The 15,887-nt window shown below is 49.8% G+C and overlaps 1 protein-coding gene across 1 annotated transcript; it reads left to right on the forward strand.

The window, feature by feature from the left end:
* The first annotated feature begins 88 nt into the window (after nucleotides 1–88).
* Nucleotides 89–2,658, forward strand: TEX46 (testis expressed 46). Its single transcript, XM_032415106.1, has 2 exons — nucleotides 89–280; nucleotides 2,461–2,658. Exons 1-2 carry the CDS (start codon nucleotides 89–91, stop codon nucleotides 2,656–2,658), a joined length of 390 nt encoding a protein of 129 aa, XP_032270997.1.
* Nucleotides 2,659–15,887: the final 13,229 nt, after the last annotated feature.

Raw genomic sequence — 15,887 nt, forward strand, 5'->3', positions numbered from 1 at the left:
GGGCGGCCATGGCTCCTGTCATGGAGGGCAACTGTCCTAGAGGGGTCACCAAGGCAGGGTCTGGGGGCCTGGGGGCCTCCAAGCCATAATGCTGGGGGAACTTATGTCTCTTTTTAGGAATCTCCATGGGATACTTGCTTCCTCGGGCACCATAGGAGCATTGGTGGCTTGGTTGATCAGCTATAAGCCAGCCTTGTTTGGGTTCCTATTCCTTCTGCTGCTGCTTAGCAACTGGCTAGTCAAGCATGAATTCAAGCCCACCCCCCCAGAGCCCCCGCAGGTGAGCAAGGGGGGCCTTAGCTTCAGCTAAGGATGATGGGATATTTACAGCTTGACTGGGGGTATGGGGACCAGGGAAGATGTCGGGATAATGGGGCAAGACTGAAAAATCCAGAGCTCTAGTCTAAGCCCCTGTCCTACAACTCCCACTTGGGTGATGGAGGACAAAGCACTTCCTTCACAAGGCTTCAGTTGCCTGGGCTGGAAAACAGGGACCATCCCTAGACAAAAACAAAAACAAAAACAAAAAACCCACAGAGAACAAACTGGTGGTTGCCAGAGGGGAGGTAGGTGGGGAAGGAGTGAAACAGATAAAGGCAATTAAGAGTACACTTATCTGGGGCGCCTGGGTGGCTCAGTCGTTAAGCGTCTGCCTTCGGTTCACGTCATGATCCCAGGGTCCTGGGATCGAGCCCCGCATCGGGCTCCCTGTTCCACGGGAAGCCTGCTTCTCCCTCTCCCACTCCCCCTGCTTGTGTTCCTGCTCTCGCTATCTCTCTCTCTCTGTCAAATAAAGAAAGAAAATCTTAAAAAAAAAAAAAATCTTAAAAAAAAAAAAAGAGTACACTTACCTGGATGAGCACTGAAAAATGTAGACAATCATAGAATCACTGTGTTGTATACCCGAGACTAATATAACACTGTATACTAATTATACTTCAGTAAAAAGAAAAAAAGAGAGAGAGAGAAAACTTGTTTAAAAAAAAAAAAATAGGTACCATCCCAGACTCTCCTGCTTCATGTTTGATGTCAGCATGGTTTGGCAACAGTAACAACTACTTGAAGGTGGAAAAATTTTAAATGGATGAACAAAAGATACCTGTGGAACACAGACACATCTCTAGAATGGCATAATGAAGACAGCAGAAATGTGCCCAGATTATGACATCTTTTATGTAAAGTTAAAAAAAAAACACCACACATGAAACAATACCTTGTCTTGTTTGTGGCTGTAGTGAAAATATATTAAGGTTGGATCTCTCAACCTCTGCCTGTTTGATATTTTGAGTGGGATAATTCTTAATCGTGAGGGCCTGTCCTGTGTGCTGTAGGATGTTTAGCAGCATCCTTAGCTTCTATCCACAGATGCCAAGAGCACCTCTCGCCCCCCTTTTGTGACAACCAACAATGTCTCCAGACATTGCCAAATGTCCATTGGGGAAGGCAAAATAGCCTCCCATTGAGAACCACTGGTGTAAAGAAATATATGGAAAAAATAAATTCTGAATTCAGGATTGCAGTTGAGATGAGGTTCAGAGAGGGAGGGAACTCTATGAGAGGGACCCACAGGGGACTTCAGTTATATTTGTCATATTTTGTTTCTCATGCTGGTATGGGAACATGGGTATTTGCTGTAATATTCACTTTTATTTTTGCATGTCTGAAACAGATTTTTTAAAGATTTCATTTATTTATTTATTTGAGAGAGAGAGAGAGAGCACAAGCACGGGAAGGGGCAGAGACAGAGGGAGAGCTGGAGAAGCAGACTCCCTGATGAGCAGGGAGCCCAAAGCCGGGGTTCGATCCCAGGACCCTGGGATCATGTCCTGAGCCGAAGGCAGACACTTAACCGACTAAGCCACCCAGGTGCCCCTGCATGTCTGAAATATTTAAAATGGTTTTAAGGATGAGGAATTTGTAGCTGACTCCAAAAAGAAAAAAAAAATTAAGTACTATTAATTGCATAGAGGCAGATGAGGATTATAGAGATCAGAGTGTGTCATGAGACCACAGGAAACTTGGCAGGTGGTGATTTTATGAGGCCTGAAAACAGTCTCGGGCACACTGAGAGAAACACACGCTCCGGAGACAGATCTATCTGGGTTAAATGCTTTATGTCCCCTGGGAGTGCAGATGAGCAGGCCATTTCATTTATTCCTAGGAACCAAAGACAAGTATGGGTCCTAGGAGTTTAGGGGTTCCCAAACTGAGAAGAGGGCCTTTCCTCACTGGACCCCAACTCTCTCACCCACAAGATGTGGCAAAGATGCTCTTCTTGCAGGCTGGTTGTGAGGATTGATTAACGGGATGTGTATAAATCGCTATTAATTAATGTTTCCTTTTTGGGGGTGGGGGGTCTAGGAAGAGGCAGAGAAACCAAAGCCTCCTGAAGCCAAACCCAACAGCTACGTCTTGAACACGAAAGAAGTCGAGAGACTGCACGCCTGCTTTGCCCTCCAGGACAAGGTCCTTGAACGTCTTATGTTCAGTGAAATGAAGCTGAAGGTCTTAGAAAATCAGATGTTCATTGTATGGAATAGAATGAGTCACCGCAGGAGGTCAAGCCGGCAGCGGACTTTTCCCATGAGGAAACACGGAATAAGGAGACATGATTCAGTTTTCTCCATCATCTCTGACTGTACTTCTAACTCCCCCTAATGAGGTCAGAGAGACTGGGGTGGGCTGGCCTCTTTGGACGTTACCTTTCCTCAGTAAAACCCAGTCAGAGACTATTGAATTTTCTTAGTAAATCACACTGGAGAGCAGGATTGGAGGCTGAAAGGCCAATCGCCTTTGGGAAAGAAATCTGTACTCACCCCGTCAGCCACGTAGTGCTCTAAGAACAGCCTGAGGGGCCGCCAGAACCCGGCTCCTCCTCTCTTTCAGTTGTCCACCTTAACCCTAGTCCAGAGCCCTCCACCTGTTCACCTTGAGTCTTACAATGGCCTCCCCTGAGCTGCCCCAGCTCCCAGTCTTCCCCTTTCCCTCTGCTCAGAGGCCAGAGCCAAGCTCTGCCAAGTGGGCAAGTTCACTGCCTCTTCTTGAAACTACGCCTCACTGTGGTTGATGGAATAAAGGTCACACTCCTTACCATGGTGTTCAACCCCTCCATGATCTGACCCCTTTTCCAGGCTTATTTTCCGCCCCTTACTCTCCCTCATGTGCTTTATACCTTGTGCCAGAGTATCCCAAACACCAGTCATCGGGTACCCCCTTTGTGATCTTTGCCAGAGCCATGAGCCACCTGAATATTTTTAGCTCAATATTGTCCCTTTTATTTTTTAAATGACAGTGAGTTAATATTTTATTTTTTTTTAATATTTTTTTAAAAGATTTTATTTATTCGACAGAGAGAGAGACACAGCGAGAGAGGGAACACAAGCAGGGGGAGTGGGAGAGGGAGAAGCAGGCTTCCCGCTGAGCAGGGAGACCGATGTGGGGCTCGATCCCAGGACCCTGGGATCATGACCTGAGCCAAAGGCAGACGCTTAACGACTGAGCCACCAGGCGCCCCTTAATGTTGTCCCTTTAAACTGACTTGTTTCCTTAAATAAATGTATCTGTGAAAGAAAGTCATAATAAAAATAATTAACTGTACATTAAAAAGCTGTATCATTTGGCTGAAGTAGAAACTGTCAAAAAAAAAATTAAAAAAAGAAGAAGAAGAAGACAAGTGGAGACACAACAATGTTACTGAAGTTCCAACCAGAGCTTGGTTGCCCACTGGAAGTGTCTGAGCCTGGGAATTTGGGGTTAAAAAGAGAAATTAGTAAGTATTAGTGTTTGAGAGATATGCTAGCACCAAACTAAGGTTTTTCTCCATAAGGAGAACTAGAAGGAAACCACTACCTTGCCGTGGGATCTGGCGTGGCTTAGTGCCTTGTTGGGCCCCACCTAAAATCATCTCTAATCAAACCAGATGGCTGGTCATCCCCCAAATGCATCCACATCTTTGCTCCTGTGGTTTCTTCCCCTGGAATCCCTTATCTTCCCCCTTGTACTATTACACTTCTTTAGTCCTTCCTAAACTACACCTCCAGAACGCTTCCCTAACCCACCTGGGAATAGTCTCTGTCCTTGGTGTGCTCCCAGCATTTTACCTTCAGTTCGGCAGTGGAATGTATCACGATCCGCTGGGATTTGATTTGCACACATTTCTGTATTCCCTCCCCATCCTCCAACTAGATTATAAACCCTATAAACCCTGCAAGCACGGCATCTTGTTCATCTGTCTAGTGCCCACCCCCATGGCACCCAGCACTGGGGCTGGCATATACTCAGTCAGTGCTTCATAATAGCATCTCTGATTGTTGATCACAGTCTGATGTGTCCTGACATGTTCTCTGTGCCCTCCTTTTATGATAACTCCCCTATACCCTATTTTTTTTTTTTTTTTAAGAGCAGGATCTCTGGTGCCTAATGGCCTAGCTTTAAATCCCACCTCTATCCACTCCCAGCTGTGTGCTCTTAGACAATTCCAAGTTGTTTATTCTTGCTGGACCTTGGTTTGCTCAACTGTCAAATGGGGAGAGTAGCACTACCACCCTCATTGCGTGTCGTGAGGATTAGGTGAGCTACCACACCCCCTCGGGTCTTTCCTCCCATGACCTCCCTACTTAAAATCCCAAGCCTCCCTTGTGGGTCAGGTGTCTTCTCCTTGCCTCTCCAAGTCCACTGGGGTTGCCTCAGGCTGCTTTAGGGCTGGCTGGGTTCCTTCACAGAGGGCCACTCCTCTCAGGGAGGCTCTCTCGACAGGACCTTCTTCCAGGTTTTCTTCGGAGCCAGGGGTGGTAGCATCCCCCCAGTTTTCCAGCCCAGGGGGACTGCACTCTCTTTAGATGCTGCTCACACCTTTGTCAACAGTCCCTTTCACATAGATTCATGGGCCATTGCTAATGGTCTTGCTGTATGGCCAGCCCATGGGACCACCCAGAACTAGACCGTTAGGAGAATCTCCATATGGTAACCTCTGCTGTGGAAACAGATAAAGCAATTCAGCCACAAAGTCCAAAGGTATGTGATATGTGAACAAGCTCACAATAAAGCACTGCATCTCGACAGAGCCTCTGGACAGAAGAACTGGTCAGAACTCTATGGCTAGCCCATCCACGTGGTGCACTAGATCCGTGCCTAGACCTACCAGTAACAAAACAGTCATGGAGGTCTGAGGTGGCCCAGTGAGGATCCGTTTGACCTACGAAGTCACTGACTCACAGACTACGTCTTACTTGCCAGAAATGCTGGCCTTCAGCTCAAGGTATAGTGCGACAACTTGGGGGCTCTGACCAATTGCTGGCAGTGGATTCTGACCACCATGGACCTGATTTAGGATGTGGGGTGGCTACTGTCTTCACCGAGGTAGACTCCTAAGGTTCTGAGGAGCACCTCTGCCATGTGCTAAAACGTCCCGATATGATACAACCTGGCAATGGAACTCCGTCTACAGCCACTGGCTCCCAGTTGTGGGCCCTGTCAGAATTCACTTGCTCTTCCACACTTGCCCCCTGCAGGTGGTGGGTACAAGGGAGCTTTGGTATGGCTCGTTCAAGGTGCAATGACATCAGCGCTCCCTCATCATCTTCTGTGGGCAGCTAGGAAAGGGAAGGGTACACCTGAGGTGTCAGGCAGAATGCTGACTCCTGGGTTCCCATGCAGATCAAGGCTCTGGGAAAGGACAAATCATCTGGCTCATCCCAGGCGCATGACAGTCCACAGGTGATGATCTAGCAAGAACAGAGGCAAGAAATTTCAGGAAACAGACCAGGATGGAGGGCTAAATAAACTTGCCTTCTCCTCCAGATTGGGACAGGCAATGCTGAACAGCCTCTAGCAGCTGCCCAGGCCAGGGCCCACGGCACGAACCTACCACAGTACTGAACACACCATCACCCTTACCCCAGCCCACCATCCCCAGCTATAGGAGACTTATCAGTGACTCACCCTCTGACAATGGCAAGGACATTGCTTCTAGCTGGTCACAGCCACCGACAGCTGTGTCATGGGCCTCCACAACCATGTTCCCATCCCTTGCTCAGGTAGTGTTGAGGCCCATTGGCAGAATACTGAGCAGTGCCCTTCATATCCGACTGGGTATATATATATAGGTCCTCGAGCCTGCTATGGACTCCATGGCCAGATGGCTCAGGCCTCCACCATGGGCTTTGTACCACCACTCCAGGCTTCCCTCCCCCTCCGGTGTCTCCCCGGCATTGCCAACAGCTGCTGGAAATCCCCTTAGGAGCCCAGCTGATTTCTACCCCTATTGTTTATTACACTCTTATTGATCTCCATCCTGAGTGCGCAGGCTTGTGTTTGATGAGCTCTAGGTCAGGGGATGGACCTTGGAAAAACAATCTGGATTGTATGGGAAGACCCTGGGGGCTCACTCCAGGTTTTAGCAATGAGGTGACAGCAGGTGGCCTCCAGGAGGGACTCCCTTCCCCAAAGCAGAAATGATTGCACAAGGTCTCCACTCCCCTCAGGGTCTTCAGGTGCCTCAGCCTTGCAAGCAATTTCCCTGGGGCCTGAGCTCAGACCAGCTTTTCTTGACTTGCAAGGCTGACCTCACGCTGTCTATATAGTAGAGTAGTTGGCTGGAGGGAGGTCTTCTGGAGCACACACCAGGATGCTTCTGGCTATGCCCTGACCCTTGAACCTCTCTCCATGTGACATGAAAGACTGCATGACGCACCAGCACCTCGTTAACTGCTGACCCGCCGCGTCTAGGTTCCCCGGTGAAGCCTGATTTGCACCTACGATGCATGACTTTGTCGTCTTTGCCTTCATCCCGCACTCACAGCTCCTGGACCTTGGGGTTCAGGGCTCAGATCCTTCTTCACTTCATTTCACTCCCTGGTGATGGCTTTAAATATTCTCTACTGTTTTCTAACGCCAATGATTTTCCAAATTATATCTTTGATACAGACCTCTAAGTTGCAGATTCAAATGGCCCATTGCCTACTTCCATACTTTCACTCAAACATCTCGGAATTAACAACAGTCCTGAACTCTGTCTCTGCCCCCCCCCCCCCCCCCCCAAACCCCTCCCACACACAGGCTTCCCTCTTCCCGTGGCTTAGGCCAAAACCTCTGGAGCCATTCCTGAGTCCTCTCTTTCTCTCTTCTTCGGCTCTAATTCACCAGCGAGTCCTACTGGCTTCACCTTCGAAGCATGTCCAGAGTCTGGGACTCTAGGCGCCTCCACGGCTGCTCCCGAACAGAGCCCCTGGCCTCCCCGCCCCTACCCTGGCCCTCTAGTCGGCCCTCAACACACAAGCCTGAGCGGTCCTTTAAAAATGTGAGTCAGGTCCTGCCACTCCTCTGCTCCACACCCTGCAAGGGCTCCCATGTCGCTCAGAGTGAGAACCAAAGTCCTTCCTGCAGCCTATGAGGTTCCCCATGACCTGGTCCCCGATTACCTTTCCCACCTGGCCGGCTGCCCTGCCCCTCAGTCCGTTCCAGCCTCCGGCCTCCGTGCTTTTCCCTTGGCACCCTGGCACACTCTCATCCTCCGAGAGGCCTTTGCATTGGATGTCCCCCTACCAGAGACTCTTCCTTTGCTGGCCATATACCTAACTCCCTTACTTCCTTTGGGTGATTTGCTAGATGTTTTTTTCTCAGTGAGGCCATCCTGACCTCCCAATTTAACACTGTAACCCCCAGCCCCAGCTCTAGTTATTTTCCGTAGCATGCAACACTGTCTAACATGCTCTTACTCCCTCTGCTGCCTCTGCTAGAATGGAAGCTCTACAAGGTCAGGGATCTGTCTTGTTCATGGAGCTAGTTCAAGCACCTAAAACAGTGTCCAGCACCTAGTAGGTGCTCCACAAATACATGCTGGGGCGCCTGGCTGGCTCAGCTGGAAGAGCCTGTGACGCTTGATTTTGGGTCATGAGTTCGAGCCCCAAGTGGGGTGTAAAGATTACTTAAATATATAAACTTAAAAAATACATATATGTTGACAATGAGTGCTTGTTGCTATGTCTGTCTTGCCCTATGTCCTCCCCCAGACCCGAGCGTAAGATCTGGCGAATGGCAGATCCTCGGTAAGTGTCTGTCGGGTGACTCAATGGGTAAGTGAGCAGACAGATGGATTAATCAATCCGAGCCTAACCGGGGAAAAATGCTAAGTATCTTCACAGATCCTTTGGGAGAGATCTCTTTTGAGTTTCGTTTGTCCTTGACATCTTTTTGGCCACTTTCTCCATTCTAAGCAATCCTGATGCTGAGGGTAGGGACAATCGTTTTCTGTCTCTGGGGATGTTCTGGAGTGGATCTGGGGACAAGAGAGTGACCTCCAAATAATCTGGGGAGCAAGCCACACGGAGAGGTCGACCTCAGGAGAGAGAGTTTCAGGACGGGTGCAGAAAGAAGGCAGCAGCAGTCCCTCAACCACAGTCTGCCTGAACTTCGGAGCCTTCTGTGTAACAAGTCCTGCTCCTAGTTCTAAAAACCCGAACATGATCCTCAGAGAAGAGACATCAGAAAACGCCTCCAGGGAGTGTTGGGACCATGGGAACAACTGAAACTGGAGGGAGAACGATGGGAAGAAGAGGGCGCAAGGGATGGGTGGGGGAGGCGGGGCGAATGGGGGATGAAGAAAGGGGAAGAGACCAGCAGCCGGGGCCTGAGTGGGGAGCATGGGGAGGAGCCGCAACAGGGGGGACCGTCATCACTCTGGCTTACACGTGCTTAGCTAATGTAACCCCAAGGGGGTAGGCTCTATCTTATTATTCTCTTAACCGACCAGCACACTGAGGTCCAAGAGAAGCCAAGAAACCCAACCAAAGGCACAGAAGTGGTCAGTGGTGGAGCTGGGATTTGAACCCCAGCAGTCTGACTCAAGGGTCCAATTTTGATTTTTCCAAAGAGCAGTGGGCAGTCAATGGAAGGTTATTTATGTAAAAGACGAATAGGATCTCTCATGTATAAAGAGGATGAATAACTCCTCCCTCACGGGGCTGTTGTGGGGATTATCTTTGTTCATGCACGGAAAGCCCTGGACAAATGCCTGGAGGAAGGGAAGCAATCCCGGAGAGATGATCCTTCAGAGGCGGCTCAGGCTGGGCCTTAGGAGTCTACACACGGGCCTCTGCTGCCACCGTGTGGCCACTTTGCTGTATGACATGCTGCAGATTCCCACTCGCTAACTTCAGAAGGGGCGAGACTGGTCTGGATTGGAGGGGGGGGGGGGGGCCTGGGGGGGGGGGAGCTCTGAAAGCAGCTGATGTCCTGGGGGTGAGGGTCTTTGTCAGTAGAGGTGAAGATCCCTTGAGTGGACTGATTCGCACATTCAGCCCTAGCTTGGAGACAAATCAGAGTGAGACGTGATCCTCGCCCTAGAGGACCTCGTGGTCTGATGGGGTGCGCCAGTATTTGGAAGACTCCTGGGTCCAAATCCCAGTCCTGCCACTTCCTGGGCAGAACAGAACGTGCCTCATGGGACTGTTTTGAAGATCCAAGGGAGGTAACACAGAAAGCACTAAGCAGGCTGTAGGCAATCAATATGTGACCTGGCGGCAGGCTGCCCAGCAAAGACTGACCAAGTGGCTGGGTACAAAAGATGCGGGTTCCTGCCCCACCGCTGTCCCTAAGCTTGCTATGTGACCCTGGGAATTCACCTCCCCCCTCAGAGCCTGTTTCACCGGCCCTACCATGTGGAGTTGGGACAAAATCACTTGGCCTTCTTCTTGCTCTAATTTAGCCTCTTTTCTGGGCCAGCCCAGATTTTTGGCCACGGGGGACTGAGACTAAGATCCAGAAAGCCTGCTTCCACCCCTTCACATACGGGACCCTAAGCATCAGCAAAGTGGAGAGAATCGTTCAAGTCCTGCCAACCACGGAGTGGCCGGAAGGCAACCGTGGGGCCCTATTGAGATAATGATGTGGAAGCTGATGTGATCCATGCATTGCAGAGGAGCCTGTCTCCTCAAAATGTGGTCCACGGACCGGCCTCGACATCACCTGGGAGCTGGTTAGAGATGCAGAATCTCAGGTCCTGCTCCCACCCACTGACTCTGAGCCTGCAGGTTCGACTTGATCCCAGGCTGTTCCTACACACATTTAAAGTGAGTAGGAGACACGCTGGTCTGGGGCAGTGGTTCCTAGCCCTGACCACAGAGTGGCATCACCATGGCACCACGCCCCTGAGTCTCTCTACGTGTGGAGCCCAGACACCAGTGGTTCTTTGAAGCTCTCCAGGTAATTCCAATGTGCAGCCATGTCTAGTGCCAGGAAGGCAAATATATTTACTCTTTTTGTGTCAGTGAAACTCAATGGAGAGTAACTTCCTAGAATGTTCACCGAGAAGGATCCGATGTCTGAAACCAGGGCTGGGTAGGAGTTGCGGCATGAAGCCACGTTATCACAAGAAGCTGGGCTTTACGGAGTTTTTACCCGGTGCCAGGTCCTAGGCCACCTGCTTTACCAGCATGCTGCAATTTAATCCTCATGGTCACCAAGATAGAATTATCCCCATTTTTAGATGAAGAAACAAAGAGGGCTATATAAGCAGTGACAGAACTGGTTATCTGAATATTTAACTATCAGGGCGAACCCTAGTGGTCTTCAAACTGTGTTCCTTGGAACCCCAGGTGCCGCAGAGGCAGCTGAGGAGCTGGCGTGGGGGCATGGACGGGTCTGGGAGCCCTGTAGCAGACACTCTTTCCGGAGAGAGCATTCCCTTGCCCTCCAGCCTGGAGCATCTCGGATCATGCGGTGCTGCCCAGGCTCCCTGACAGATGTGCCCCCCCCCCGCCACTCAGGGACCCCCTGGAACTAATCCTAATGGCGGACGGCATGTGGAGGGATTAGGGCTGGGGTAATCGGCACTACATCTGCCAGCCCCTGGGGAGCCTGGGTGAAGCCTGCACTTCGGAGCCCAGGACGCCATTCCAGTCCCCTGGACCACGGGGACTCCTGGAGGCCCTGGCCAGCCATGGCCGGGCCTGAATTGCCCTGTCCTTCCTGAGCCTTCCAGAAGAGGGTGAGTTGGGGCTAAGAGCCTGGGGGTCGGACAGGGTTGTTTCTGAGGCTGGAAGGGGAGGCAGGGCCGGGAGGATGACCACCTGTCCTGATTTTCCCAGGACTGAGGGATCTGGAACTTTCCAGTGCTAAAATCATGACAGACCTGGGCAGACCTGCACAGTTGGTCAAGCTCGCAGGTTTTCTGAGCTCAGTTCCCCTTGCCTTTGAGGTGGAGCTTCATGGAGGCAGGGGTTGCTTTGCCCCCTCCCATCCTCACCCCCTCTCGTCTTCTCGCATCTCTGTCCCCTCCTCTCTTCTCCAGATTCCAGGACCTCTCTTCGCCTTTACTCCTCTGACTCAGTTTTCCATTCACAGGGTCTCCAGGGCTGTAGCCCAGACCTCAAGGAACTGAATCTTCTACACTGTGGAGAGAATGAAGACCCAGGTGAGGCACAGCCCCACGAAGCCTTGCTTCAAATATCAGCCTAAATCATTCCACATCACCTTCATCATCCTCACTAACATGTATCTAGGGTTTGCACCGTAGGCCAGGAACAGTTTCAGGTAGTTTACATGTACTAACCCACTGAATTCTCAAAACCAACCAGAAACTACTCCCCTTCCTTCTCGTATCCCCAGGTCCCTGGCTGGAGTGCCCCCAATTCATCCCCACTACCTGCTCAGTGAAGCTTTCTTCCCCCCCTCCCCCAACCCAGAGGCTGAGTTCATGGGTCCCTCGGAGACCGAGAGCTGTGCGCCCATGCTGTTTACATCTCCCTCCCAGAGAAATCACTACACCAGCACCAATTAGTGAACAGCTTTCTAGGGGCTTTGCAGGCATTATCTCATCTGCCCTCACCTAACTTCTACGAGGTGAAGGAACAATGGTCATTCCCATTACGCAGACAAGCAAACGGAGACTCAAAGAGGTGAAGTCATTCGTCCAAGGTCAGTAAGGGCAGAGCCGACATCGAGTCTTGCTTGACCCCAGAGCCCTTGTATGTGGCCACTCCACCATCCCGCTGGCTCCATGGGGGACAGATGCTGGCCAAAGGCTCTGTACCCTCAGGGGATAGCACTGTGCCCAACACACAGCTGACCCCTGGAAACTGTATTCTGGATGGATGACTGGACAAGGAGGGTTGTACCAGAGTCGGCAGTGAGAAGGAGAATGGAGGTGAGTGTCTTGGGACTGTAGACCACCTGGGGAAGGAGCTGGGGAGGGGAGGAATTTGGGGGGAGTCAGGCTCTTACTGAACCCTCCCCTTGCCAGCATTTTCCAGCTGGGATGGGAGAGGGGAGAGGTTTCTAGTGGCTACTGCAAGTCAACATGTGAGCAGCTGGTGAGTGGCTTAGAGGTGAAACACTGACCCCACCTTTGGGTCTATTGGAATAAATCCTGAGACTGGAGACAGGCATGAGATGAGACTGGGCCTCAGAGGAGGACTGTGAATCAGGGGTGCAGAGATCCCAGTCACGTGGTGAGGTGGGGTGGGGTGGTGCAGAGCACAGAGCTAGAATCCCACTCCATCATGTGCTGTCCATGACTTCAGCAAGTCATTTAAAGTCTCTGACTTTCGTTCTGCACTTGGAAATGTGATGCCCATATCCTGGCCCCTGCTATTCAGGTGCCTGTTAGGGGACGTCAGGCTGCCCTCCCACCAGGGCTCCCTCCCTGGCCCTGCTCCAGTGGCCCTGTGCTCATGCTCGAAGGGAAGCCCCTTCCAACTTCCCTCCCACACAAACAATGCCAGAGAGCCCCCCATCCACTCCTCGTGGCTGAAGCCCAGTCTTGCGTCTCATGTCACTCCTCTGACACCTAGGTGGAGACATCCTAATGCTCTTGGGCTCTTTAACGGATTCATTTAAAAAAATGGAGGTATAGTTTACGTGCATTAAAAGTCATTCTTTACGGTGTACAGTTCTACAAGTTTTGACAAATGCATACGGTCCTATGACCACAATCAAGATATATGACTGTTCCATCACCTTCCAAAGTCCCTTCTGTTCCTCTGAAGTCTACCCCATCCCTACCCCCAGACGGCCACCGAGTGGTTTTCTGTCCCTGCAGTTCTGCCTTTTCCAGAATGTTATGAAAATGGCATTATACAGACTGCAGCTTTTTGAGTCTGGCTTGTTTCACTCAGCATAATGCATTTGAGATTCATTCACATGACTGCGTGTATCAGTAGTTGTTCTTCTACACTGCTGAGAAGTATTCCATTGTCGGGATATAACAGAGTTTGTCTATCCATTCACCAGTTGAGGGACATTCAGGTTGTTTCCAATCTTTGGAAATTATGAACAAAGAATGGCTTTAGTGGGAACCCCAAATTCTAGAGCTGGAAATGAATGAAATCTCCAAATGGAAATGTAAACTCTTTACAAATAGTCCATCCTGCTCCAACAGCTGAAGACACGGAGACCCAGAGAGGGGAAGGGACTTGTCCATAGTTACAATCGACTCAGGAAATGGGGCTGAGATTTGAACCCAAGACTTTCAACTTGCAGGACAATGTAAAGTTCAAGAACGTATTTCCTGAGAATCTGCCAGTGCCAGGCGGAGTGCCAAGAGCTGTGGGGGCGTAAAGACCAAGAAGGAATGATCCTGGTGTGGGAGACACCTGCCGCCGAGGACGGAGCCAGACAAAGAAGCCAGTCGCGACCCGTGTGGATTGCTATTACAATGCAGGAAGGGGTGTGCGGCAAGCAGAGAGGAGAGGCCCTCAATTTTGCTAGGGGAGAATGAGAAGGCTCTACAGATGCCCATGGGTTTTAAGGGAAGAACACAAGTTTGTCAGGTGGAAAAGGATAGAAAGGGCCTCACAGAAGGGAATGACAGGTGCAAAGCCACGGAGAGGGGGATGAGGCATGAAGATGCAAGGGTGGGGGGAGGAGAGGCAGGAAATGGGCCCATGGAGTCCGTTGGGGTCAGATTATAGCAAGCCTCTCTGGCAGACTGTTTCCTGCAGGACCGTGCCATAACCTGTGCTCAGTGTGTGAGCTTCCTTCATCACGGAAGAGCGTGTGGGATCGGACAGAGAGGCAAGGAATCAAAACTCAGGGAGACCCTAACAGAACAGAACGTACAGAGCAGGCGTTGGTAGGTGCAGACACCGGGCATGTTTCAGAGATGGCGGCAGGTCAGTGGGGGACAGGACTGAAATATTTCATAAATGGTTCTGGGATGATCGATTATCCACATGGAAAAAATAAAATTAGATTCCTTTCTTTATACCATAACCAAAAATATTTGTGTGTGTGAAAGTACAGAAATCTACATTTACAACCTCTGTATAAAGGATTTCCTGAGCACAATCACACACACACACACACACACACACACACACAGAACAAACAAAAAAGACAGTATTGATGAATTTGATTGGCAGGATCCAAAACCAAAACAAAAAGCCCTTTATTTAACAATAATAGCTCATAGAGCTTACAATGTGTCAAACAAAATGTACTTTATAGGGGCGCCTGGGTGGCTCAGTCTTTAAGCATCTGCCTTCGGCTCAGGTCATGATCTCAGGGTCCTGGGATCGAGCCCCACATTGGGCTCCCTGCTCGGCCAGGAAGCCTGCTTCTCCCTCTCTCACTCCCCCTGCTTTTGTTCCTTCTCTTGCTGCATCTCTGTCAAATAAATGAATAAACTCTTAAAAAAAAAAAGAATTAGATATTATAAAAAAACCCAAAAAAACCCCCAAAATGTACTTTATATATATTAACTCACTAAATCCTTACTAATTTGTGAGGCAAGCACTATTATCATTTCCATTTTACAGGTGCAGAAACAGAGGCACAGAGAGTTAGGTAAGTGACTTTCCTGAGGTCACACAGCCAGGCAGTGGTGGTTGAACTGAGATTCAAAATTAGACAATCTGGCCACAGATTCGCCACTACACTATTCTGCCTTTCAAGAAGTTATCATAAACACAATGTGAAAAGACAAAACACAAGCAAGAGTATCCAGAACTTACAAAGAACTCTAATACATAAAAAAAATTGAATAGGAAAAAAAACAGGCAAAGGATAAGAACAGTTCATTCACAGAAAAGCAAACCCAAATATATACAGTAAATGTAGGAGAAAGCATTCGACCATATCAATTAGAAATAGCAACGAGAATCACAGTTGGTGGGAGTATCAACTGGAATGACAACTTTGGAGAGCCCGGATGGTATCTAGTTAAGCTGAAAAGGACCACACCTTACCACCCAGAAATTTCACTGCCAGGCACAGTGTCTCAACTCAAATGCATAAAAAAAAGATTTTATTTATTTATTTGAGAGAGAGCACAAGCAGGGCGGAGAGGCAGAAGGAGAGGGAGAAGCAGCTTCTCTGCTGAGCAGGGAGCCCCACCCGGGGCTCGATCCCAGGACCCCGGGATCATGGCCTGAGCCGAAGGGAGATGCTTAACCGACTGAGCCGCCCAAAGCGTCCCAAAAGAGTCCCGTTTTTGAGGCAGCCCGACCCTAGTCTCCACGGTTTCACTAGTACACTCTGAAGTACATTCATGCAGCAGCATACTCTACAGAAGTTAAAGTGAATAATACAGAACTATATGCATTGTATTGGGGAAAAAGGAGGATAATACAGTAGGATATATTTTACGTAAGTTTAAATATGTGCAAAGTGATACCACGTGCTGTTTGCAGATGCACGAATACAGAGTGAACGAGTGAAAACACCACGGTAATGACAAACAGCAAGATCAGAAGGGGCGCTACATCCAGGAAGAAGGGGAGGAGACTGAAATCTGCAGGTGGTACGGAGAGGGCATCACTCCACCCAGAATGTTTTACTTTCATCCATTCATCAGCTATTTTTTAGGGTCTGCTGTGTTCCAGGGGCTGTTCTAGGCACGGGGAATAGCACAGTGAGCAAACCAAACAAGAACCCGTTTTCTAATGGGATGA

The sequence above is a fragment of the Phoca vitulina genome, unplaced genomic scaffold (genome assembly GCF_004348235.1).
Source record: "Phoca vitulina isolate PV1807 unplaced genomic scaffold, GSC_HSeal_1.0 scaffold2, whole genome shotgun sequence".
Taxonomy (NCBI): Eukaryota; Metazoa; Chordata; class Mammalia; order Carnivora; family Phocidae; genus Phoca; species Phoca vitulina.

Excerpts from the sequence above, each read along its gene's own strand:
- TEX46 (XM_032415106.1), top strand. The coding sequence starts at position 89 with ATGCTGGGGGAACTTATGTCTCTTTTTAGGAATCTCCATGGGATACTT. Across the intron at positions 281-2,460 it reads CCCCCCCAGAGCCCCCGCAG|GACAAGGTCCTTGAACGTCT; the intron begins GTGAGCAAGGGG and ends TTTGCCCTCCAG.